This window comes from Suricata suricatta, chromosome 2 (genome assembly GCF_006229205.1).
Source record: "Suricata suricatta isolate VVHF042 chromosome 2, meerkat_22Aug2017_6uvM2_HiC, whole genome shotgun sequence".
Taxonomy (NCBI): Eukaryota; Metazoa; Chordata; class Mammalia; order Carnivora; family Herpestidae; genus Suricata; species Suricata suricatta.
Window position 1 is genome coordinate 44,093,123 of NC_043701.1, and position 27,382 is coordinate 44,120,504.

At 40.3% G+C, this 27,382-nt stretch overlaps 1 protein-coding gene and 1 long non-coding RNA gene across 6 annotated transcripts in view; one reads left to right on the forward strand and one right to left on the reverse strand.

Annotated features, from left to right (window-relative positions):
• The window catches only part of PDE1C (phosphodiesterase 1C), a 509,313-nt gene that overhangs the window by 476,323 nt on the left and 5,608 nt on the right, over positions 1-27,382 (forward strand). For 3 of the 5 annotated variants that reach the window (XM_029925461.1, XM_029925475.1, XM_029925485.1), the window contains one exon: positions 15,169-15,237. In XM_029925461.1, the coding sequence (XP_029781321.1) occupies positions 15,169-15,237 (69 nt within the window). Of the gene's footprint in view, positions 1-1,481; positions 8,040-15,168; positions 15,238-21,636; positions 21,698-27,382 lie in introns of those variants that run through there. The other 2 variants (XM_029925470.1, XM_029925493.1) reach the window with 2 other exon arrangements.
• On the reverse strand, positions 8,664-26,390 carry LOC115280520. The gene is made up of 3 exons (XR_003903820.1): positions 26,307-26,390; positions 25,743-25,800; positions 8,664-8,742 (listed from the first exon to the last, which is right to left on the reverse strand). It is a non-coding gene; the product is annotated as an uncharacterized LOC115280520 (long non-coding RNA).

Sequence of the window (27,382 nt, forward strand, 5' to 3'; positions counted from 1 at the left end):
TGGTCACTCATTAAAAAATCAAACTCAAATAAAATTCATCATAATAAAATTTCATTTTTATTTTTAAGGACCTGAGCACATCTCCCAAGATGGCTAGGGCTATGATGACTGTCTAAGAGGAATCTCATTACATATGACCCCAAACTGATAATGGCAGGGCCAAGCACTAAGGAGGGGTCCTGTCTTGCAACTTCCACACAGAACAAATTGTGCATAGATGATTAGAATCAAGGGAAAATTTCTAGTCCTTATTTCAGCTTTTATTTCACCCCTTTCCTCACTGGCAGGTTGCAGAGACACAACTGGCAACTTTCCTCACTGACAGGGTACACTGATTGGTCAGAAGTTTTTCTCTTTGCTGTTATTTCTCCCAAATGAGTGAAGGTGCTAATAGAAGGTAAACATACATGGGACCAGAATGAAGAAAGAGGGACCACAGGAGAGCTAGATCAACGGCTCCTGGGAAATTGAGAGTTGATAGTAATTACAATAGATCAGAGAGGGCTTTCTTATTTCTCAACGCGTTTGCTGTCTAATTTTAACTAAGTTTTATTTAGGATACTATCTTAGTCTTTGAAGTTGAATAGGAAATGCTCCTTATCCACTAATGACTCCTAACATTTCTGTAGGTGACGGTATTATCCGTGAAGTCTAAGCCACTGTATCCCTTTCCCACTTGGAGTCCACACAGGAGGGAACCCTGTGTAACTATAAGGCATGTGGCTTGCAGACCATACAACACTTACAGAAGCAATAACATAATGGTTTTGGTTTGTCTGCTTGCTTTTTAGAAATTCTTTCCAAGCTCAGTGACGTTGCATGGGGTAGAGTTTGCCAAATGAAAAGAAAAAATCCGGCATTGTTTGTTTCCATTAATTTAGTCCTGTTTCCATCTTTGTCTTCTTCCTCCACCATCTCACTCTGGGTCCAGTGGAGAAGTCAGGTGACTTGTCCATTTGCACAATGGTTTCAGTTGGGACACATCATGCTTTGTATCTTTTCTGGGAAGCTTCTGAGGGTGGGGCAAAAATTCTGAGAGGGGAACATTGCTTTTGATATGGAAATGGCTAGGATTCCATGAATCTGATTCCTTTCAATCCCAGGGACCCCTGAAGCACATTGGCTAGATGAGGCAGTCCCTGTCATTTTGGCCACAAAATAAAGTATCTTAGATCCATATTGAGGGAACCAAATGTTTGATAGTCAAGTTTAAAGTAACTATTAAGATTTTGAATGTAACCAGTATTTAAAATTGTCCACTGAGAGTTTCCCTTTATGAACAGAACAAACTGTGCTACAAAGGAGTGGCAATGACTAGTATAGAAATGTTTAATGGATCCTTCTCCTTTTTTTTTTTTTTTATTGTTGTTGTTGTTGTTTTGGTTCCTTAGATTTTCTTCTCCTTAGACCAGGAGGGTGGAGAAGTGGGTGGGGGGGAAAGGCAGCATTGACACTTTTCTTTTTCTTTTTCTTTTTTTCAGATTCAGAAGAGTAAAACACACCTCACATACAATAAAAGAGGCTGCCAGTGGCTGCATCATTTTAGCTGAGCTTCTTCATTCTCCTTCTCCTCCTTCACAATGACCCATATCTGGGGAAGGTGTACAACTTTCAGAAACAAGTCCCCCACACTTGGCCTTGCCTCATGCCATCTTCCAAGAGATGGCTCTCTGGGAGCTGGTTAGAGGTCTAAGAACTCTGGGGAAATCCTCCCCCAGGCAAATCAAACCACTTGAGATTTTTGCACAAACAGAAACAAAACATGAAGGGACTTCCTCAGAATTCTTTGCTAATGCCCTGGCTTTCAAGGCACCTGTCTGGCCTGATGAGGATGGACATCCTGGATATGGCGAGGGAGGCCTGAAAAAGTCACATGCACAGTAATCACCATTTTATTACTGTCGATGCTGTTACTTTAAATTGTTATTTTTGTACTGGCTGCTGATGGTGGAGACAGCTGTGCTGGCCCTCCATCACAGCTAAGATGATGATTCCAGTCTCTGGGTGTTCCTTTCATGAGTCAGGAACATTCTTTCTCTCAAATTTTCTTTCATACTTAGAAATTGTTCTTATGCTTGTCTTTCCATTTATATATGAAATTCTTTTTTTTAAAGAGATTATACTATAGGACTCTTTATTTGTAAGTGCTTTATTTATCTGTGCATCCATTAATATAACCTAAATGTTTCAGCTAATGACCATACTGTTTAGGTTGGGAACACATTGCTTTCATTGGGTAGCATCCATAACTAAGTGGTTATTGACATTTTTACCACTGGCTGGTCCTCTTCTTTTGCATATTTATGGTTTCACTTGATCACTCTTCTTTCTATTCAGGGAAGTGCTAAGGGAATTAGTATCAGGGAAATATGTCAGATAAGTTTTCTCATTTTAGTGAGTCTTTAAAAATATCACATAAGAGGTCATTAAATTTAGCACAGATCAAAAGTAAGAATCATGGACATAGCTTGGTTAAAGACTAAATAAACCTCCTGAATCCAACTCCAAAATGAAATCCAGGGGAGTGTAAGTGTAATGTTATGGGTCTAAATGGTTTAATTTGGATAAAACTGATTCATAGAAGATGGTTATGGTCCACAAAGGAATATCTGAGTCCTTCCCAAGGGGAAACTCCATGAACAGACTGGTGATAGAGAGGGATGAGTAATAGGAAGGGAAAGAGCTAGATGGTAGGCGTAGGTGTAAAGTCCTCATTGCAGATTTGATTTCTACATTAAAAACACCAAAACATTTAAAAAATCTTTTAGAAAGAGCAAACTGTTGCTATTTCTTCAGACAGAAAGGAGATTCTGTGTGTTGTCTCCAGAGCCTCTTGCCTCTCTGAACTATTACTCAGCAGAAAGATCTGAGTGGAATGCACAATTGTGTACTGACATTTAAACACAGTTCTTTGGTCAGCTTTACATTTTGCAATGTAATGACACATATTTTTCTGTAGCTCCCTCTGCTTTCCTAACAGTGGCCACAGTAAATAATGTGGTCACACATTCAAAGCAGAGGCCTAATAGGTCAAATAAATGAGTAAATTAAGCCATATAATGAATGTCATTGCAATCGACGGCAACTGGCACTAGCGAGGCAGTAAGAACCGTAGGGACTATGGGGGTTTGGAGCCATTTGTACATTGAGGTGTGTGCTGTCGAAATGGGGCAAGTATTAGTCAGCTACAGAATTAGTGCTGTGTAGGAATGGACATTCTAGATATTTAGGATTTTATATAAACCCTCTCCAAGTGTTTAAATGTCAGCAGTGAGTTCAGAAATTTCCAAAGACTATGTGAGTCCAAAAAAGCATGCTGTGACCTGCATTCACTCCATGGGACATCAGGTTGCCAACTGTGCTCTTTGAGGTGGAATGGTTTTGTATAGGAATGAAATATAACCAGTGCATGCCCCATTTTTCATCTTGGAGCCTGAACCTTTTACCTCATTTCTATTCTGTATTTTTGTATAGAAAGCTTACAGCCAGTCAAAATAGAAATTTCAATTTCCTTTTTATACTCTTAACAAGTAAGACTAAACAGTATCTGAGGAAGAAACAGGGATATAGCCATTTGTCTTAGCACCTATAAAGGTGGAAATGTTTTTCATTTGTATGACGTCATTAATTAGCTGAGTAAGAATGGGAAGAGAATTGCTTTCCGTATAGAACTTTGCTTGGAGTTCTCAGTGTGGAAAAACAAAGTTCCATGTAACTCATTTTGTAAATCCTTAAAAAGCATTTTAAGGGACATTGAGAAAAAATGCAAAACTATCTACTTTTTAAAAATATAAACCTATGTATTATTGTGGTATAAATTGATACTGGAGTCGATAAAACATTGATAAAACAAGTCAGTGTTGACTGGAAGAACAATATTTCCAAAGCTCTAGCCCATTCTCTGTGATGTTTTTGTTCTCTTGAAACAACTTCCAAAAGGGCAGTGATCTGGGACACACATTCTTCCATTGCATGGAGTACATCTTACTCAGTGTTACACTGTCACATAGAAAGCAAGGGCTAACAGACCTGAATTAAGAATTGACCAGTATGTAGAGAAAGCAGTAGGGACATTTCCACCATTGACAAAACACAATTTCTACATAGACACTTTCCAATGCAGGTGGCCTTAAAGTTTGGGTCCCCATGTCACCAAGTCATTCACATCCAGGTTTTGATGATGTGGTATGTTTTGATGGCATAATGACCCATCCAGAGGGAGATATTTGTTTCATCTTTTATTCACGCCAGCCTTTCTTAGGTTATAAGCCCTAATAATTTATGGCAGCAGGCAAGAGACTCATTTCTAACCCATTAAATTCAAATGGATTTTCTTCTGTTATCCATTTCATTCTTGGAGCTCTTAAAAAAAAAACTATTAAAGACATCTGACAGGATTCCATTAAGGACCTAATATACTTAAACAGTAAAATAGTGTCTAAACACCTGAGAGCCAAAGAACAATGAAATGTACCTGTTAATTTCATTTGCTGAATTAAAGCCATTGTATTATATTTTCAACCTAGAACCATGCCTTTAGTAAATTTGAAAAGTGAAAAGTAAAGAGCAACATCATTACAGAATGTGACACAGAACATAGACAAAAAATGGAGACCAATTTTGCAATCGTATTTTGGGAGTAAGAATATTGGTCTTTTAGTATCACTTCTGTCATGGATCACTTTTTAGATGATAGATGACAGATAGATAGATAGATAGATAGATAGATAGATAGATAGATAGATAGAAAGAATATATATTTTCTTCTATTCTTAACCGTTGAGCAGAGACTTACATGTTAGAAATGATTTCGTTGTGTCCCCCATGGAGTATGGGGGAAAACAAAAGCAAAAAAAAGGCACTAAATCTTTTTCTCATAATGAGATAGAGAAGATTCTGAGACTAAAGCCTATGTATGCAGTATTATGTCCCAAATAAAGGGGATTTAAAGAATCCAGACAATGTATTTTTTTCCACTTGGACACTTTGTTCTGATTCTGAGATTCCCACATATCCCAACAGGAGTCGCAGCAGTGGGTCCCCAAAGGGCCCAGCACACAGTCAGCATTTAAGAAGCACATACACAACTGTGCAGCTGCGTTCCACTATCCACCTGTGTGTGCAAACAAAGCTCAGATTTACCTGAAAATTTATTCTGCATCTCCTATATGCCAAGCATATTACTAAAGGCTTAATTTCTAAGTATATGCAAATATCACCTAATGACGCAAATAGCTTATCTTAAGGGATAGGAAATTTCAGGTAGTTTGGGGAAAATTGTGAGAGCCAAGTTTGTGAAAAAATAAATAAAAACTTCTCTGTGGTGCTAGGATTTAAGAAAAATAAGAACAAAATGTAACAAAACAGAATTTCTCTGAAATTGTTCTTTAAAAGGGATGATGACACCAATCTAGATGAAATACCAGTGGATTTATATTTATAATCCTAGTTGAAATATTTAAAATCCAAAATGGACTCTCTGGGAGCAAATAGGAGATTCTGTATGTGCAAGGTGGGGAATCTTTGCCCAATTTTGCACTGCCAATATTATGGTCGGTACAGCACTGAACCACAGCAAAATTGGACATTAAAGAACATAATGTTGCGATAATGATGTTATATTGGATCTTATAGATGAATGAATGCAAAGTAATACTAGAGATTCATCAACAGTACTCCATCATTAAAGGCCTCATTATCACTTAGAAAATGAACTTAATGAAAAAAATGTAATGAACAGCACAATATTTCTATGAAACATCCTTCTGGGAAGCAGGGGCACATTACCTGCCAAGACCAAATTTCCATTGTTAAAGAGTTCCTTTTGTCAATAGACTGAGAATCGAGGTGACACTAGGATTAGAATGGTAACAGAGCCACCCAGGACATTTTGACAGAGTTAATTTGGCCTCAGAGAGGTTAGAAAAATGGGAAGTAGTCCACTGGATATTCTCATTAGGCATTTGTAAAAGACTAGGTCCTTCCCCAGGAAAGTCTGCCATAATCAAGAATTGTTTCACTGAAAGAACACCTTGTTTTTACATTAAACAAGAGTGGGTATACAGTGGGAGACCTGGACTGGAAAATTTATGAATGTCAATTTAAACATTCTTAGTTCCTGGTTATTTTAACTAATTCCCACCACCACGTCACCCATTTTCCACTGAAATATTGCAGATGTATTTAAGATGAATTTACATTTGTTTTGGTTTCTGGTCCCAAGTAGGAGTGGATCAATACTGGCAAAGGCTGGCTTCACTAAATGAACTTAGTTCCAGCCCACATCGCTATCCACTGAGCCAGAAGAAGCAGGGGGTGGTGTGTGGGCCCTTTCAGATCACTCAGGGCACAGTTCCTCATCCTCCCTTGGGAGGTAAATGCTGTCTGGAGCAGGCCATTCAGTACCATCATGGCGGCCCTCAGCTTTGGTCAGCTTCAGCCATGATCCCTGAACCTCACCCATGTATGTGTGTAGGAGCTGGCTTCTGAACCCACCAGGTTATGGTGCAGGATAATTCCTTTAAAATAAAACCCATTAAAACCCAATAGCTATGGATTGGCTTTTAAATAGATTGCCCTGGAGGCACATTATTGTATAGTCTTTGCTTCTCTGTCATGATCTATCTTGGGGTAGGTATTTGTAGACTAGTGTCCTTGTCTCTGAATGGCTGTATGTGTGATGGTACAGAGATTTAGTCACACACTGATATACTTAGATATATAGAAAAACACACAGCCATAAGTATTGTCCAGTAACTGATTCTAGAGATAGAACTGTAGAATATACATTTTCCTTTTTTCTTGCTTTGATGATATTTTTATACAATTTTATATGCTGTACAAAATTTTTAAAAATATTTGCTATTTTCATTTGTAGAGCTCGGTTAGATTTTTATCAGCTCTGGTGCCCGCTGTACCTCCAGGTTCCTCCCTGTACCTAATTTAAGAGTCTTTTCCCTTTTTCATACCTTTCTTTTACCTTTCCCTTCTTTTCTTCTCTCATTTTTCTACCTTTCATAAGTTTCTTCTTTTGTCTCTGTCCAGGCAATCCATTCTGCTTGTAGTTTCATTTTAGCACAAGGAAACAAGATGGGGAGGAAAACTATCTTGTTCCAGTATAATTAATATGAGGAAATATTGGGTGCCAAGGGTGGGGCCGGTAGGTGGGGAGTAGGGAATAGATTAGGGAAAGGAAGCACGATAAAGGAAATTCTCATAGGAGACCAGTTACCCAAAGCAAGGTGAGTCACTTTGAGGCTAATGTAATGCTGTTATCTTCCCTCAGTGTAGAGCATGCTTTGCTCTCACAGGGTTTTTCTCCTTAGGATACCATGCCCTTACTGTGAGGTCTGTAGACCCTCTCCTGATACGGGAGTAAATGCATAACTCAGCTCATCTCCGCAGCATTAGATTTTGCTGCTGTTCAGCTGGATTTGTGGTAGATGTCTAGATTAATACCAACAATGTCTAACAAGACTCAAAGAAGGGAGGCAAGCAGAACTAAAACCCCAAACCTCCATCCAAATCATGCCAAATGAGTAGTTGTTTGGAGGGTTGAGGAGGAGATTTCTGGATGTGTTATGAGAATGTTTGTTCAAAAGGGAAGATGGTAACATGGAGTTGTCTTTTTTTTATGGCAGTGAGAGAACGTACTTCCATGATATAAAATATGTTTCTAGCAGATGAAATGCAGGTTGCGATTTGCGTTTGTATATCATAGGGCAAGAGAATGGCCAAACATTTTAAAGAGTCTTTTGTTCCCTATGATTCTGGTTTGTACTAAAACAAACTATTCAAATGCCATAGCATCACATCTCCAGATGCAAAACTAATTCATAAAAATTCATGTAAAACAGAAATGCTAAACTGCTCTCAATAAATTAAAGATGTGTTTATTGTAAATCTTTATTTCATAGATGAGGCTGACAGTCTGTCAATGTATAATTTCCTCCATCATCTAGTAATGAATAAGTACTTGTATGTTCTTCTGATTACCAAATAAAAACAATGAGTTCGTCTCTCGTTTGGAATTTGAAAAATGAAATGCTGGCTTTTTTTTTCTTTCTTTTGCTTTTTGTTGTTGTCTGTGTTCTGTCCCAGATATGGGGCTGTCCAAGCTTACTCAGTTATCTGTCGCTTTTGTATTCCTCTGAACACCACATAACACCCAGGTACCAAGTGCCTTTGCCAGCACATTGGAAGATATACACAGTGCATCACATCTCATCATTTTTTTTGAGGGGTGAGGTGGATGGATTAGCAGAAGCTCCTCAGGGACAAGAAATGTCAGCATTCATGGAATGAAGCTGGCTTCCACATGTTCAGTTTTCTTCTGGGTACATGGCATGGCTTTACAAGCCCGTGACGCCAGTGTTCAAATTCCAGACTTGTTTTTTTCTTTTTTTTCCTCTGGAAAAGCCTACCTGGCAATATTGACTTTTTCTGCAGCGATGAACATCAGGAGTCTGACTCGGGAATAGTCATTACCCCTGTTGTGGGCGTACTAGTGGTTTACATACAGGATGGCGCTGAGCCTGCCTCCCTCAAGCCAGCCATGGAGAGCGGCTTGCCTGGGGGCGAGGGTATTACACAGACTCCAACCATCCTCTTACCTGGGCCGCCTCCATGTGTCCTTCCTGCATAGTGATTCCACCGGATCATTACCTTAGCAAAGGAGGCTGTGATATTCATCCAAAGTGGCTGTGTTTGCTGTGCATTGAAACATATTTTTAAAACTTTTTTCTGAAAGTAAAAGCAGAATTTACTCATTTGAAAAAATATAGAAAAGTATAATGAGATTAAATTCACTTGTAAGCCCTATCCGATCATTAATCACTGTTACTCCTTTCCCCGTTGCCTTCTGGCTTTTGCTACGTTTTACCCAACTGAGGCCATAGAGTGCAGTATATTTACTTTTGTATTATGGCTTGTTCACAGAACATTGGATTATCAGCATTGTCCCATTTAAAAAAAAAAAACACCTCTCTTTATTAATGTGATTTCAGTAGCAACTTAATATTTCATTTCATGGCTTAGCACAGTTTACTTAACCAACTCTCTGCTGTTGGACAATTAAGTTACATGTTTTTTGTTTTTTTGCAATTGTAAATGACGTAACAATGGAGTTCTTTGTACATAGGCTTTGTTGTATTTTTGAATATCTGCATTGGATGAATTTCTAGATGCATAGTTGCTGGGTCAAGGGTTATGAACATTTGTTTGACTCACGATTTGCAGGCCCAATTCCGAGGCATATTCAAATATTAAAATAGCCATATTTAAATAGTATACAGTGTTGCGTATCTGAGTAGCTCTTGTGTTTTGGGGCATTGTTCTTTGTGATGAATAGAGATCAAGTTACAAAGCAGGCATTTTACTGATGGCGGTTGGGGGAGGAAAAAATGTTATTAAACTGTGAATATGCAGCTCTACTTTATATGCTATTGGAAAACAACTCTTTGGGTGGTACAGGTGGGTTTGAAGCAATGCTGACTCCTTCCGTGATGCCACAGCTTTGAGCAGAATGTGGACTTCTCTTGATGCTTTTGTCAAGGATGGGAAGAGGCAAAACTGGTGATCTATTCTGAGGCCTCAGGAAACGGCTTGTTGCCCCTCTGCCACACCCCCGGTGAAACATGGAGAAGGTGTTGGTGGATGTGCTGAGCAATAGAGATCAGAGGTTGTGTGTATCACAAAGGCAGACATTGTGAAATGCTGAAAAAAATGGGATAGAAAATGCCCTGTAGGTTGATAGATGCTTTTCCTACTTCCGTCTTTCAGCCCCCACCTCTGCCCGTGGGATCCATCAGCTTGTGTCGTAACAACCTGGCTATTTTTGCACCGTTACTAATGATGACGCTTGATCTCCAGGGCTCTTAAAACACACTTTCCCAGCGGGCTTGTCCATGCTCACCCTATTTTGCAGAAGGGGTTTTATTTGTTCAACATCAAATTGCATATCACTGGGGTTTACTGCGAACCTCTCGTCCTGAGTCTTAGGTGTGTGTATTTGCCCCAAGGTTGGCTGTCACTTCCATCAGTGTCTTCTTCTCCAGACTCTTGATGAATTAGATTCATTGCCCTTTAGCTGAACCAATGAAGGACATTAATTTGAAATATCTGAAAGCTATTCGTTTGTCAAAAGATCCTTCCAGTCACACAAGCTGCAGTGATGACATTTCTGCCCCCAGCTGACTGATTGGGTTGTTTACTCTTTGAACATTCACATGCCGCGGGTCAAGGACGATGTAATCTGTGACCTTAAAATGCTTATCTTCTAAAATGACACATTAGCTACTTTACACACACACAAGCACACACCCCTTTCGGTCGAATATAAACTAAAATAAACATTGTATTGCACTGCACAGTTTGCTAAGCACTTGACATGTGTGCCATTACTTGATTCCCACAATTCTCTTTCGAAATGGATGTTTTTTAATTTTTAAGATGAGGAACTAAAGCTTAGCAATATCAGCCCTGCTGTGGTTGTTTATTCATGTTTTCATTTTTACCTGCTTCATTTATAAAATATTTTGGAATCCTAAAATCATAAATTTAATCAACTTGTTTTAAAGACATTAAGAAAATAAAATAAAACCAGAGGCAAATGTAGCTAGCATAGATGGAGCCAACCAGGACAAATGTTAGTACGTGGTCATGCAGGCTGAATAGGCCTCCCCAGTTCCCAGCATTATGTCATAAATTGGACCTGAGCTTCCTGGAAACCTAAATAAAAATGAAAAGAAATCATTTACAAGATTCCCATCATCCATGAAGATAAAGCACACCAGTTGTTCAGAAGAAAGAACGCTTTGCCTGATGGCTTAAAGAAATATCTTCTATAGGTATTCACTGAGTGTGTGTTTCTCATTCCTGGCTGCAGAGTGGGCTCAGCGGGGGAACTTGAAAGGTGCCCATGCCTGGGCTCCACCCCAGTCCTATTCAACAGCATTTCCGGAGGAAGTGCCTGGGTATTAGCATGGTTTCTTTACAACTCCCCAGGTGATCCTATTATGTAGCCAGGATGGAAAAACTCTGACAGAGCGACTTCTGAACCACTCACAGAGCAGCAGTCCGACGTAGATTTCTACCATAAATCCTAGAGAGCGTTATATGGGTCCCAAGGTGTTCTGCTGGTATCAAACAGTAGGACACAATTTGGAAGCTGGTCCGGACCTAGATCTTCCAGCCCAGTTTCTGGTATTTTCTCTGGGAATTGGAGCAAAGGAGGGGAGGAGTTTTAGAAAATGAAACATAAGTTGAATGTTATTCCCACCAATGGGACGGTGAGGAAAGTGATAGGTAATTTGATGGCTGTGGAATGGAAAATGATTTCAGGAACAAAACTCCAGTTAACAGGGAGCCAGTGGGTGGTTGACTCAGAACCTAACCACCCCCAATGATCCATGATGCCTCCCAGAGGGCTGGAGAAACCACAAAAAGGTTTATTTTTTGTGTCTCCACCTGCTACCTGTTTGTGACTTATGATTAAGAGAGACGTGGATGATTTCTCCCTTTTCCTAGTATATTGGGCATTTCATCCAGCACACAAGAAAAACTAACTTCATGTCTAGAGGGCTTGCAGTTCTACTTTTCCACTGACCCAAGACTCCCAGAGGTCCCCATTTCACTCAGTGTCTGCAATGAACATACCAAGGGGATGAAAAGCTGGCTCAAGGAAAAGCCATCAAACTGCAGGGTTTAAAAAATCCCAGTAAGTGATGTTTTTTTTAATTGCACCATGATTTGTATGAAATCACCTAATAGTAGCAGGTGTTTTTACAGGTAATAACACTGAAGGCTTGTCATTCAGTGCCTTCCCGGTTTTCGAGAGCTAACATAGGCAACATTATGTTTGATCTCTCAAGTTCATAAGAGTATCCATGGAAAGCAGAGTGCCTTATTTTCCAGTAGTGAGACAAGATCAAGGAAATTTCTATCACACAAAGTTTTCCAAACCTGCATGATGATCAGAATCACCTGGGGCAGTTGTGAAACTTCTAGGCCTTTCTGGAAATACTGGCTCACCAGTGCTTGGTTGGGCCTGAAACTCTGGTTCTGTTTTTCTTTTTTGTTAAGATAACCATTTAGGTTTTTCTTTTCCTTAGGTAAATTTAGTATGGCTGCACTTGAAGGGAGCCTGGATAATGGGTTGATTAAAAAACAGCAAGAGGCACAGGGAAGTTTCTCTAGGTTGGAACCCTGAAGGATCTTGGGTTAAATATTGCCCCACTCAGTAGCTTTGTGCAAATGACTTAAACTTCTCTTGTCTCCAAATTCCATAAAATGGGAATTGTCATCAGGGAGTTAGTAGCAGAAAAGATAACCAATGTACATTTAATTATTTATTGCTAATATGGCACCTGGAACATAGTAACCACTTGATGTGCAACAGTGACTATTACAAATGACCAAGTGGTCAAATTGTGAGTTACCACTCTGAATAAAAAGCCTGAACCCAGCCTCCATCCTAAGGCAATGGTTCTCAACTGAGGGCAGTTTTGCTCCTAGGGAACATAAATCCTTGTTGGGAGGACATTTTTGATGATCACGATGGGGAGGTGCTACTGACACCTAGTGGTGGAGGCCAGGTATCTGCTAAACATCCTACTATGCACAGGACAGCCCGTTCCTACAGCCCTGGTGTGGTGCTGCTGTTGTAAACCCTACGGTAGAGGGACAGTGAGACAGGTAAGGTGTTTTGTGAGTGGAGGGATAAATGCTGAGTCACTGGCATCCTGGTGTAGATGCAGAGTCAGTGGGACACAGGCATTTCTGGTGGCTCAGAAGTGGCTCTGGACAAGAAGTTTAGAGGCATGGATTTGCATCCTGGTAGCACCCTCGATCAGGGCTGACTTGCCACACACAGGCCCCCCATCTTTTGCGTAGAATGCAGTGGTGCTGCGCGAGGAGGCAGCCCCTGCCCCGACCCAGAGTGTCACTCTGGGCAATTCTTTTCACCTCAGGGTGTCTGAGACACCTCATGCTACCGACGGTCATTAGACCCACCCCGGCAACTTGTCGGCTTGCATACTTCTAGCCCCAGTCCCTGGGCATTTCACTTTTGTGGGCTCAGGAAAGGGCCCTGGACACCATGTTTATAAAAATCACCTCAGGGAATTCTGAATCACCCTCCTAGCCAGGTTTGGGCCCTCTTAGTTCCCTGCCAACTCTGATATTCAGGGCATCTATGAGACGTGAACAACGGGACATAAAGTTCTGCCAGGTGTAGCTTCTCTCACCTCCTGCAAGGTAACCGTTTCTGTGGGATTTGGACTTGCTTTGTGTTTTCTGGTTTTACTATTGCTCCTCCTCCTACTATTGATACTCCTACCCCTACCATTGCCAGTAATAATAATAATTAACAATAACACAGAATGTCAAGGGTAGTACCCTGGTCGTTAAGACTAAATGAAACTGGGGCCCCTGGTGGCTCCGTCGGTTAAGTGTCAGACTTCATCTCAGGTCATGATATCACAGTTCGTGGGTTCGAGCCCCACGTCAGGCTCTGTGCACAAAGCCTGGAGCCCACATTGAGTTCTGTGTCTCTCCCCGTCTCTCTGCCGCTTCCCTGCCCCTGCTCACACTCTGTCTCTGTCTCTCTCAAAAATAAATGAACATTAAAAAAAATTTTTAAGACTAAAATGAAACGAGTCTCAGACATCATCCCAAGTGTATTTCTCCATACCTCACCTTCAATTCCGGGTGGGGAAGGTTACTCACTCCCTTCCGGCCCCAAGTTCCCACTTCCGGACCCAAGTTCCCGCTTCCTCTGCTTAGAAGTCAACTGTGTTGACTCAGACAGGGATTTCTCAATTAACACAACCTCCGCACACACCAGGCCTCTGTGTGTAAAGTAGATTTTACAGAAAGTTGGAGTGGGTTCAGCGGATTTGTAACAGAAATAACACTGAATCAATCATGTATCTCTTCTGTTTAAGAATTCTCTCTGCACATCTGCCAGCCCAGACTCCAGGCATCTGCCATGTTGCTGGAGTCCGACATCCAGGCCTCTTTTGTCCCATTCTGGATGACAAAATAAAGAGAGAAATGAATATATGCATATAATGTTTGTATATACAATATATGTGAATGTGTATATCTATGCATGTCTGTGTGCATATATATATACACATATACATATATATACACATATACATATATATATGTGTATATATATATATATATCTGCCTTGTCATTCCCTCATGGCCCGTGAAACAGTTCATAGGAACAAAGATAGATAATCCTTTTCCCAGTGGGAGGTTTTTTGTTGTTGGTTCATTTATTTATTTTGAGAAAGCAGGGGAGCAGGGGAGGGACAGAGAGAGAGGGAGAGATTCCCAAGCAAGCTCTGCACTATCAGCTCAGGCCCAATGTGGGGCTCGAACCCACGACTCATGAGATCATAACCTGAGTTGAAATCAAGAGTCTGATGCTTAATTGACTGAGCCACCCAGGTGCCCCATCCTAGTCAGAGTTTTGCTGCCGGCTGCGGGGAGCTCAGGGACCTCACTAACTGAACATTAGTATGGTCTGCTGAACATGCACACACACCGTGGTCCCTTTCATACTCACCAGAACACTTTGATGTCATTGTTATTTCCCTCATTTTGCAGATGAAGACCTGAGCTTCAGAAAAATCAATTTAATTATTTGAGATTCAATAGCCTGTAAAGTCTCTGGGGACAAACCCCTGATTCCTTGATTCTAAATCTAGAACCTTCTCTTCCACAGCAGCAGTTCTCCAACCTGGATGCACATAAAATGATCTGGGGGACTTAAAAATACTAATGCCAGGGTTCCACCCTAGAACAGTGAAAATAGAATCTCTGGGGGTGGTGCTCAGGCAACTCTGTATTTAGAAAACTTCCGTGGTGGTTCTAACCTGCAGCCCTGCTCCGTGGCACGTTGGGCCCCAACATACCGACCTGTCAGCCAGGAAGCTGAGAACTATCACACACCCAGAGGTAAAGGCTATGGTCCTGGTTCTTCTGGACCATGGAATACACGCTGCTCCCACAACCTCACCCAACCTTCTCCTAAAGGTTGTTTTCAGACCCAGATGTTTGGATTATTTGATAATGTTCCAGATGAGTGAGAATTTACCCATCGGACAAGTCTGTCCACAATCCTACTTTTCCTTATCCATTTTTTCCTCTTTCCAGGCACCAAGAAGCGTTCCCATGGCTCGCCAGCCCCAAGCACCAGCTCTGCAAGTCGCCTTACCTTGCCAGGTGGGTAGATGGCATTGCACCGTAACCTTAGCAATCACAGGGAACAGAAAAGACTGGTTTCTCAGGAGTTGATTTTGATGGTTGGCAAACTGGGAATCTGGCCCCTTATCTCTCTAGTCCCCCCCACATTATCAGAGAGCTTTGCCTCTGTCATCAACGTCTGTAAAGTTGCTTCAGGAATGCACATGATGTACACATATTTGGTTCACAATCTTTCCTGCTCACTGATGGAAAGAGTAGAGTCTTGTTCTTCCTTGATGTTCATCCGGACATGCTATGAAGAACTTCTTTGAGAGACAAATGGTCCAGGGAAGGGGGTGTGAGCCTTTGTGAGCGGCTTGGGTTCAAATCCCAGCCTTGCCTTGTTCACATTGGGCCAGCTCACTACGCTTACTCAGCTTCTTGGAATTCTGTTTCTCTTCTGTCTACATGATGATAAGGATTAGAAATAATGCTTGAAAATTTAGCACAGTACTGACTCATAGCTAATCTCTACTAGTGAGAAATATGAAAGTCATGTGTGGTCTGTATTGGATGCCATCCAACAGATACCAGAAAATTTTAAGCTTTCCTGATGATCCTGTGTAATTACTGAGTGACATGAGGGGCACCTATTGGTCATTCTGTCTTCATGCAAAGGCTTACGTTCTCTACCACAATTTAATTTTTATAAATAACATTTGGAAGAACATGTTTGGGAGGAAAGAGAGATCATAAGAGGTAAATATGAACATTGGAAAATTTTAAAAATAATAAATATTAAAAGAAGGAAAAATGTTAAAATGGTAGCAGTTAGAGCTAACCAAGATTGCCCCTCATTTCAGTCTTTATTAGATACTTTTTCCCCTCGATTTGAATTATATTCTACATAGAATTTTGTTTCTTCCCTTTTAAAATTTACTATTACATTATATTTCCCCCATGTTATTAATATTAAATCAGTGTGCATTTTGTATTATATCACAATTTATTTATATATTCATTGATAAATTTGGCTCTTGTGTTATTTTTGTTATTATAAATATCTCATATTCTTGTACCCAAATCTTCTGAGTCTATAAGTGTGGATTAGGATAGATTCCTTAGGTAGGATTTACTAGCTTAAAGAATATGTACATATTTAGGTTCTTGACATATCATTGTCAAAGTGATTTCCAGAAAGGTAATATTGTGTTTATACTTGCAGTGGTGAGTTTGCTTTTTACCATGTTCTTGCTCATGCTAACATTAATACTGTACCAATTTGATTTGAAAACATTATATTCATATTTAGTTTGTATTTTTTTTTAAAGAATCTGTTTTCCGATGTTAATTTATCTTTTACATTCCTTCTTTTGGGAATTGCCAAATTTCATCCATTCTGAGCGGGACAGGGCCTTGCATTTTAGCCCCTCTTTAACAGGAATGTTTTGCAGTAAATGCTGTGTTCTAATTTCATGGGCAGCATCTTTTCTTGGTTGTACATGAAACAATAGTTCACTTTACAACCAGTGGCATCTTAGATGAAATATAGTCCATATCTATTTGCTTTTTCAACCTCAACTTCCCTGTAGCTTCCCTACCACAGTCTAAAACTTGGACTCAGTGTCCACTGAGTAGCCCTTGAACTTTCTTCCATCATCACTCTGCCTGGAACACTCTTGATGCCCTTTTCTCCTCCTAGATAATTCCTCTTGGTGGCCTTTCCAAATCATCTAGGTAGAATTAATACTGACTTAACAATGATTTGCTTGTATATGTCTTTACTCACTGATAGGTGGCTTTTTCAAGAGTGGGGACTGTGTTTTTTTCTATCCCAGTTCCTTTCAAGGTGACAAGCACACACTGGGTGCTCATTAATGTTTATAAGACCGGATAAATGAGTGTGTGAGTGAGAACTGTCCGGATTCATTTATGACTATTTAGAAACAAACAGCCTTCAGAAAAAGACTCACTTTCAAATTTGGATTTGCACTACTATACTCACTTGCTATCTCTTCTGTCTCTGGAAGCCTCTTTCATCTTGTTCGTGCTTTTAGGACTAGAGTTTAGGCTGGGGGGGAGGGAGGGAAACAGCTCCAAATCAAGCCCCCCCCCCCCCACCTTATGTTATGATGGTGTTTGCTTTTCTCTGTAAGGTTATATCATCACTGGGTCACATGGCACCTCTGGCATCATTCTGGATATCCACAGGCATATGCAGAGGGGACCTGCTTCCACCTGCTGTACTGGGGGCCTATTGCTGGCCTGCAACTTTCCAAGGCTTATGAGTCCGTGTTGCAGCCACCTTGTCTTTGCCTTTTGTGTGGCAGTTTGAAACATCCTAAATTGTGTGTTGTGGGCTCTGAGTTCTGACAATTCCAGGTGGTCAGAACTGTAGTTCTCAAAAACATTTGACATCATTAACCACGCAATGTCTAGCAGACACCCTTCACCTCACTCGTTACAGTGGCCAGCCCACTACTTAGCCAGCCTCAGGACTACCTCATGTTGCCTCCCTTGACTCAAATGCCTCTACCACAAACTCCTGGTGTGAACTGTCAAGCAATTTAAGATACCATGTTTAAGGGTGCTTGGGTGGCTCAGTTGGTTGAACATCTGACTCTTGACTTTGGCTCAGGTGATGATCTCAGGGTCCTAGGATTGAGCTCTGTATTAGGCTATGCACTGAGGGAGGAGCCTGCTTAAGATTCTCTCTCTCTCTTTCTCTCTCTTTCTTCCTCCCTCCCTCTGCCTCTCCCCCTTTCTCTCTAATGAAATGAAATGAAATAAAATAAAATATCATGTTTAAGCATATTCAAAGAGCCAAACAAAGGGATAATAATCCTTGAAAAAACAATAAAATAAAATTGGGGGGGATATAAGAACAGGGGTATGCAAAAGAAGCAATTCAGAATCTGAGATTTAAAAAAACAAACGAACATTTAGTCACTGGAATTTAAAAAGAGAAAGAAAAACTCAGTGTGGAACACAGATGAAAATAGGATTAGTGTTGGAAGGTAGTCCTTAGGATTTGATACCACGCACAGTTTAGAGAGGGAACCATATCACAGGTGAAAGAATATGAACCATAAGACTTTTAGAAGAAGATATAGGGATAAATCTTTAGGATCTTGAATTAGGCAATGGTTTCTTAGATATGACACCTAAAACCAAAATAAAAAAATATATAATGTAGCTTCTTTCAAACCAAAAACTTTTGTGCTTCAAGGGACACTATTAAGAAAGTGGGAGGAAAAATCCACAGAACGGAAAAAAATATTTGAAAATCATATATCTTATAAGGGCCCAGGATCCAGAATATATAAAGAATTTTCACAACTCAACAATAAAATGATAAATAACCCAATTGATAGGAGGACAGAGGATTTAAATAAACATTTTTCCAAAAAAGATATCCAAATGGAACATGAAAAGATGCTCAACATCATCAGTCATTAGAGAAATGTAAATCGAAACCACAGTGAGATACTACTCTACATGGACTAAAATTGCAACAATAAAAGCAAGTTGATGACGATGTGGAGAAATTACCAGCCTTATACATTGCTGGTGGGAATGTAAAATGGTGCAGTCACTTTGGAAAACAGTTTGGTAGTTTCTTAAAAAGTTAAACATGCAGTGACCATACGACACAATTATTCCACACCTAGGTGTATTCCCAAGAGAACTGAAAAGATATGTTTACACAAAAAACTTGTTCACAAATATTCATAGCATTATTATTCATAATAGCTAAAAGTGGAAATAAACTAAATGTTCAAGTGATGAATATATAAACCAAACGTTGGAGTGCCTGGGTGGCTCGGTTAAGCATCCGACTTTGGCTCAGGTCATGATCTCATGGTTCATGGGTTTGAGTCATGATCTCATGGTTCATGGATTTGAGCCCTGCATCGGGCTGCATGCTGACAGCTCTGAGCTTGGAGCCTGCTTTGGATTCTGTCTTTCTGTCTCTCATTCTCTCTCTCTCTCTCTCAAAAATTTATAAAATCCCAACTGTGGTATATCCATACAATAGATTATTATTGGGCCATACTGAAGGATTGAAGTCGTGATACATTCTACAACATGGATAAACCTTAGAAACATTTTGCTAAGTGAAATAAACAAGTGAAATTGCTAGTAGATGCCAGAGGACAAAAGGCTGTACATTATATGATTCTGTTTATGTGAAATATCCAGAATAGGCTTATCTATAGAAAGAGAAAGGAGATTAGAGATTACTAGAAACTTGGGGAGAGAGAAAAATGGGGAGTGAATTCTCATGAGTATGGGATTTCTTTTAGTAATGATGGAAATGTTTTGGAATTAGATATTGATGGTGGCTGTACAATGTTGTGAATATGCAAACTGAACTATACACTGTGAATGATTAATTTTGTGGTATATGAATTATATCTCAATAAAAAATGAAGGAGCATGGAAGATAAATAGTTTGAAATATTCAACCTAGGTGGAAATGCAACCTCAGTTGCCATGCCTAAACAAAACCAAATGTGTATCTAAAGATATTGTGTGAGATTGCCCCCAAATTGCCTCAAGAATAGAAAAATCTTAAATGCCATAAAAAGCTGGTTACATTCAAGGAGGCTGCAAGCAGGTTGTCTATAATAGAATGACCACCAACTAGCAGCAAAATTTGCATTCATAGTAGTAGATGCCGGAAGATAGTGAAAATGTATCTATCATGTGTTACAGGTCATGATCTCACAGTCTGTGGGTTCAACCTCCACGTCAGGCTCTGTGCCTACCGCTCAGAGCCTGGAGCCTACTTCAGATTCTGTGTCTCCCTCTCTCTCTGCCCCTCCCCTGCTCACTCTCTGTCTCCCTCTCTCAAAATAAAATAAAGACATAAAAATTTTTAAAAAATTTTAAAAACCCACAGAAAGTTTGCTAACATATGGCAAAAGAAAATTGTCCATTTTAACATTCATATAGCAGTCCATTATATAAAAGAGCCACAAGGTATTTAATTATTCTCCTATTGATGGTTGTTTTCCATTTTTGCTGTTATAAACAATGCTTAACATAATGTGGAACAAGAAAAGCAAGTTGCAACAAGATGTATACCATCTGATACAATTTATATTATCTTTTAAAACAAGCTAAAATATTAGATATTTAATAGGTGCATACAAATTCAATAATTTAGTGAACATATGCACAGGGCTAATGAATACCAGATTCTATATGATGCTTTTTGTGTGTTGGGAGGAAGAGACGTATCATGGAAGATTGTACTAGGTTCTTCAACTCTATTTGTGATATTTACTCTCTTTAAATAAGTTTTTGAACTGGGGCGCCTGGTGGCTCAGTCTGTTAAGTATCTGACTCTTGGTTTCAGCATAGGTCATGACCTCATGGTTCAGTTTGTGAGATCAAGCTCTGCATTGGGCTCCTTGTTGGCAGAGCAGAGCCTGCTTGGGATTCTACTTCTCCCTCGCTCTCTGCCCATCCCCCCCCCACTACCGAAATAAATAAATAAACTTAAAAAATAAATAAATTTTTGAACTGATATGCAAAATGTTAAGATTTGATTAAATTGTATTGAGAATACATGGGAATTGGGTATCATCATCTATACTTTTCTGTCTGCTCCAAGTATTCTATATTAAAGACATTTAAGTGAAAAATCTATGGTTGTCTTCCAAGTCAGTTTTGTTTGGCTTCATCCTTGTAAAACTTGGTTTTACATATATTTCAGAGAAATTTGATGTTTTTCCCCCTTTCTGACATATTGAGAGAGATGGGTGTTGGGATATGAGGATTCAGATATGAGGACAGTCCTGCTGGTCACATGCTCAGTCCAGAAGCCACCAGAGACCACTTCATTACGGAACTGCTTGTGTGGTTTCCAAAATTATCAAGGGGGTCCTCCTAAAGCTCCAGCACTGGGAAACTCTTCTGTGGACATCACCTTGATTCTTTGCACATCCATTGCAAAGTGACTCCTATGTCGTAAAGTAATAGCACCTGCAGCCAATTTTTTTCTAGAGCCAAGTTCAACTGTGCCCCCTGAGGTTTGCAAACCCAGTCAAGCTCCATGACGAGCTGTAAATGTTGGAGAGCCGAGGAGATGCTGGCTCTCACTGGAGGAGGGGCCCGGAGCTTCACCACTACTCACAGTCATGACTGCTAATGATGGAGATTAGTCCGTGACTCACTTCTGAGCAGATTCCCCAGGGTGCCTCAGTCCCATCACTTTCCTGAAGTGGTCCCTAGATGGAAAGGTACAGTACTGTCACCGTTCGCTGATGCAGATCGCTGATTGCTTCTCTGTGTGTGCACCTGCTGGCATGCACGGTAGTGTTGGCAGTAGACGCAGCTCAGCTTCCCATCTCCATCCCTGACGTAGAAAGAGTGTGTGTGTTGAGATGCCAGCTGGCTCGCAATGACATTGTCTGTGTCCTGTTTTAGGGGACTACGGATAAAACGTCCATCTGGAGGATTCCTCAGAAGAGAACTGACCAGCTCTGAGGTCTGAAGACATTTTAGGAACTTTATGTTTTTTTTTTTTTAACCAGGACAAAACATTATGTGTATTATAAGTTATTGAGTGGTAAACTTCCAAGAATAACTTCTCATCTCCCTAATACAGGTTTTTAACAACAAATGCTTTGGTATGTATTGTGCATCTATTAGATATCAGGGACAATGCTCGATTCTTAACATGTATTACCTCGCTTAATCCTCACAACAACCCTCTAAGGAAGGTACTATTATCTCCATTTCACAAATCAGGAAACTGAGGCATAATCAGTTAAATAGCTCGCCCAAAGTTAGCCGGCAGCAAGGCAAGGCAAGCCTGTGCTTTTTGCTTGAGTTGCATTGCTAGTGGGTAACGGCAGATGTCAAATAGTCTGTACTGTATCCGCCTTTCTGGCACACCTGTGTTCTGTCTGAGGATTAGGTCAATTTCCCAGCTATGGGTATGGAGGGATCCTGCCCTGTCTTCTAAGTCAAGATTCCAGTGAGTGCTCTCTTTGTAATTCTTTTATCTTGAGTTCAGTTTGAGGGATGGTGGTTGTCATTCTCACAGTAGTCTAAATCAAAGCTCATTTTTTATACCTTGATTTAGCACGTCAGAGCTCTAGAGCCCTGGTGAAATTTAGCTTAGCACTCTTCGTTGGGCAGAGGTCCTTGTTGGTATGAACAAAGGGCAGAGCTACGAGTGAGCCTCACACTTCCAACTCATGTGTGCATGTGGAAAACCACACACATTGATGGAAAAAACCTCAAGAAAAAGGCTGAGCTTTTCTCCAAAGTATTTTTCTCCTTTAAAACAGCACGGCTCACATACATTGGACCTGCCGAGGCAAATTAATGAAGGCAAGTAACTAAATTGAAGAGGATTCTCTTTGAGGGAGGAATTTCATTTCTTTTTTTAATTAATTAAAATAATAATTTTATAAACTTAAACCATTAATCATTAAATCATCAGGTGCATTTAATAACCAGCCATTGTTTGAATAAGAGGAGGCTTGTCTTCTGGTCGTACTTAACTGCTCCTCTTTCACCTCTTTGTCAGAGGGAGAGGGGTTAGGAAACCTTGCCTCAGTGCCTCTTCATACTCCAGTGTAGAAATGGGCTGGGCTTGTAGCATTTATGTAAAGCACATGTGTTCAGGTTTTAGACTTGAGACTTCAAAATGAAGGAACTTGCTGACACCCTTCTTGGAGCAAATATGGGCAGCAAATCTAGATATCAGGACATTGCTGAAGCAAGCGGGAGCTATCAGGGTCTGTAGATGCCAATCAACTATCCCAGCTGGTGTGTTTCCTAAGCGATTCATTTAATCTTTAGTAACTGGGAGATTTATGAAGGTTACTGAGTGTGATGCAGAGTAGTTTACTCATTCATTAAATATTTCTTAGCACCAACTGTTACCAGTTCTGTGATTGGGATCTGGGGATGCAAGTGTGCATAACACCCTGTTGCTAGGCCCATGAGGTTTGTAGCCAGGATTAATGATCTGCAGGTAAAGTGTAAAGAAACATCTAAAAGACCAGAGTGTCAGTGGCTTAAGAATGGCTTCCAATGAAGGTGACTTGAAGGATTGTTACGCCTCAGCATAATAAATGCAGAGTCTTAAGAATCAAAAGTGCCCTTGTGACTTTCCTAATTACATCAAGATTAGAAATCAGGGACTGAAACTTCTTCCATCCTGGGTTGTTGTCTAAAGCACACTTCCCATCCCAGCAACGATTTCCAGCACCGCTTCACACTCAGGGTTAGGCATTGTCCAAAGTGATTGCGCAAGCATTCATATTTGCACATTGTATAAGTAGTTTAAAATGTGGGCTAGGTGCTTTTGCTTTGCTTAGAATGGCACTTAGTTTCAGCAAGGTGGTTCCTTCAGGTAGCTGATATAGATTTCCATATTATATATATATATATAATATATATATATATACACACACACATATACATATATATACACACACACATATATATACATATATACACATAATAGATAATTAGCCTTTTTAAAAAATCAGAATAGCATGTTCTTTGCCAAATGTTCACAAACTAATTCATTAAATTAATCTCTTCATTGTTTGGTAAGGTCTTTCCTGTAGTAACATCCAGGTGTGTGGGGATTACCTGACTTTTCTACACTGTCATAAGAAATCCATCCGGGAGGGCACCATTAAAAGGCTCTCAGTGATGACCACTCATCCCCTGTGCTGTAATAAAAATGGTGGCCACATATCAAGTATCTATGACATACTGGGAGTCTTCAAGGTTACAAAACACTGTATCTACATTCTCATTTACATCCCCTTTAAAATCCTCATGGCACCATGCAAGGCAGTTACTATTCTTCCCATTTTACAGAAAAGCAAAAACAACAACAACAAAAAGACCTGAAGTCCCAGAATAGTTTATCTCCTTAGAATCTTACAGCTAGTAAAAACTTCACCCAGCTCTGTACTGTCCCAAACCCATGCTTCCCTGGTAATACCACACCACCTCTCTCCAAAGTAGGTTTTCATGGGTTCAGTTCTTGTCACAGATCTTAGCAGATGGCCAGGGGTTGGAAACTCTTGCATGCAATGACCAGATCCTGCCAGCTGCCCCAGGGATTCCTTAATACCTAAGTATAAGCTGACTTATTGTCAAAACAAACTTGGACCTAAGCACCTGGCTACACATTAGAATCACTGGACGTGACAAACATACTGATGTTTGGGCTCCATCTTAAAAGAATTGTTTGCTCCAGAGCCTTTTGGAAGTCGAGTTTTGGCACCAGTAAATTTTAAAGCTCTTCAGGTAATCTGATGTTCAGCCAGGGTTGAGAACCGCAGGTAGAAGCAAACAGCTTCAAGTCAGATGAAGGGCAACAAAACCAGGCGGGTTATCTTTTCCCTATGGACACACATTTCTCTGGGGACCTAAAAATGCTGGTCGGGTCATCATTCTGTGCTAGGTAGTGGTTTGGTTCATGCAATGTCACCTCAGCTCCTTCTGGATAGCTTCTCAGACAGCAGGCTTCCTGTTTCTGTGCTCTTTACTCTGTGAGGTGAAAACAGGGAACCAGTGGATTATTTAGTATTCTCAGTTTCTTGAGGTAAAGTCCTAGGAGAGCCAGAGTCTTTTAAAATGTAGGAAATGGGTTTCATTATTTTAGTTTTAATATAAAATACACCTTGAAGACTTTTAGAGTAGATCATCACCTTAGACAACATTACATCTAATAATTCATGGTTTAAGGGTAATTTTCCAGCTGGGTTAATGTCACTAAATTGTATTTCTACAAAAGGAAGAGACACCTATTGGTGTGTCCTCAGTAAAATGCTTTTGTGTCTTAAGGAGACTTTTGTGTCCCCTAACTGGGAAAGCATGCTGCTACTGAATTTTCCTGGCAAGTGCAAATCTTCCAGCTAATTCCTGAATTGTAAGATCTTCATCTGAAGAAGGGATGGAATCTGATAACGTGGGAGCACTTGCTACGTGTCAGTGCCGTGTTGGCTGTTGCACATGCATGATTTCCTTTCCTTCCCGTCACAGCTCTCTGCGGTGTCATCATCTCTGCTGTTTAATGGGGAACTGAAATCGTGTACCCAAGTCATATGAGGGGTACACTGAGTCTGGCCCTTTCCAAGGATGAGAGCAGCTGCAATACGGATGTGCAAACGCTGAATAGTACAGAAGATGGAGACCATGCTACCTGTCTCCTGAAGCAGCAAAGCCTTGGGCTTGTAAAGGGTTGCTTGATTTCACTTTCATTTTTTTAAATGTCTCATGGGAAGCCTAGATCATGAACAAGAACCAAGTCTGTTTTACTACTGAAGCTAATTAATGTCTTCCACTTGCCCTTTAAAGAAAAGACCGCCCTTGAAAACCAGTTCAGCCAAACTGCTAGAGTTTTAAAGGGTATGTTTCTGCCTTGGGAATAGGAAGAACCCTGCTTGATTCAGCCCTTTATGGAGCTGATGCTAACATAGAGAGGAGTCTTCGGGCTGATTTTATGTTTTCTCATGAGCTCACCTTCAAAATGCAACTGATTCATGCCAGATTACCTGATGTGGCTGACTTGATCAGAATCAGACATAAACCAGGTTTGGGATTCCAGATAATCTGAAAAGAAGATAGAAAGTGTCCAGAGAGAAGACAAATCCAGAAGCATAAACTAACATCAGGCAGATTATCTCAAAAGGGTGGATTATCCCCTGAGCAACACCATAACCACCAGCCCAAGATCAGTCCTGCAAGGAATGGCAGTGCCTATCCTGGAAGTCTTCTTGGCATTCTGTCTGTTCAGGGTTTTAGTTCCACTTTATCCCCCAGGAGTTGCCCTTGGACATGATCGCTATCACTACAATGATAGTAATAAAAGTCTTCATGAACTGAAGGCATTCTTTGTGCCAGGCACCATAGTAAGTCTTTTCCATGCCCAGTCTGGCTGAGTCCTCCCAGCAGCCCTGGGAAATAGGCTACATTGTTACACTATGGCTACAGAGGAGAAATGTGGAGCCTACCTAGAGTTTACAGGGCAAAGTGACTTGCCCAAGAAAAAAATAGGAGTGGTAGAAGCAGGCTTTAAAACTAGATCTCTGCCTGGCAAGCTCTCACTCTTCTCTTACCCTTCTGTCAGACACCAGGAATGTCCTCCTTGTCTGGTCTTATTCTTTGCTTTTCCAAGTATTAGATTTATTTAAAAAACAATGGCTCATCTCAGGGTTGGCTCTTCTTGGTGCCGGTCTCCATAGAGTTCTCAAATGCTAGCATCACAAAGTTGTTGTCAACAACAACAACAACAAAATGTCTTTTCATTTCTCAGAGCTTTTGTCTTCGTGGTAGACCCAACAGGAAGAGCAAGATGTAGTGGCCAGGAGGAGAGAGAGAGAGAGAAAAAAGCATAATTCTGAAGACCACAAACAGCATTAATAGATGCATAAAAGACTCCTCCCCAGCGAGACAGTTTGTTGTGATCAAAATTTAACAGCAACATTGGCTAGCTCTCTACAGAACACTTTCAGCGTGCAAACTGTTATTACTATTGTTTCTTTTGTGAAGATAAGGAAGGAGACATTTGGAGAGACCAAAACAATAGTTCTCAAACTCTGGCACAGTGGAATTATTTGAAGAGTTTTAAAAACTCCTGAAGTCTCAAACAAACCCCCCATAGATTCTACATTAACTGATTTGGGGTATGACCTGAGCGTTGGGATTTTTTTTTGTAATCTCCCAAGGTGGTTCTCATAAGCAGCCAGGGTGAGAAACACCGAATTAAAAATTTTACCCAAGATCCTGGAGCTCAACCTGGCTTGATTGTTCATCAACAGAGGCTGAGACTTTTGGAATTCCTGTTGACATTCCAACCTGGCATAAGTGAAGGAAGAGACAAAAGCAATTATTTAAGAGACCTATTAGCTAAGACCTTTATATAATTCCTTCCTGAATTATTACCACAAATTATATTAAGGGTGGGGAGATGATTTGTTTTTGGTTTTGGGGAAGTTTAACTATAGCTACTAACAAGGTGTTCAAGAATCCTACATATTATATCAAATATTGATAGTATAAATGAGATACAGTTTTGACTCTTTCAACTTATTATGGTAGGTACTAAAACTTACTCTGAACTTTGGTCCAAGGTTATCTTAAATATTGGATGAAGGCTCTGAAGCTGAGTTGCTTGAATATGAATCCAGAATCC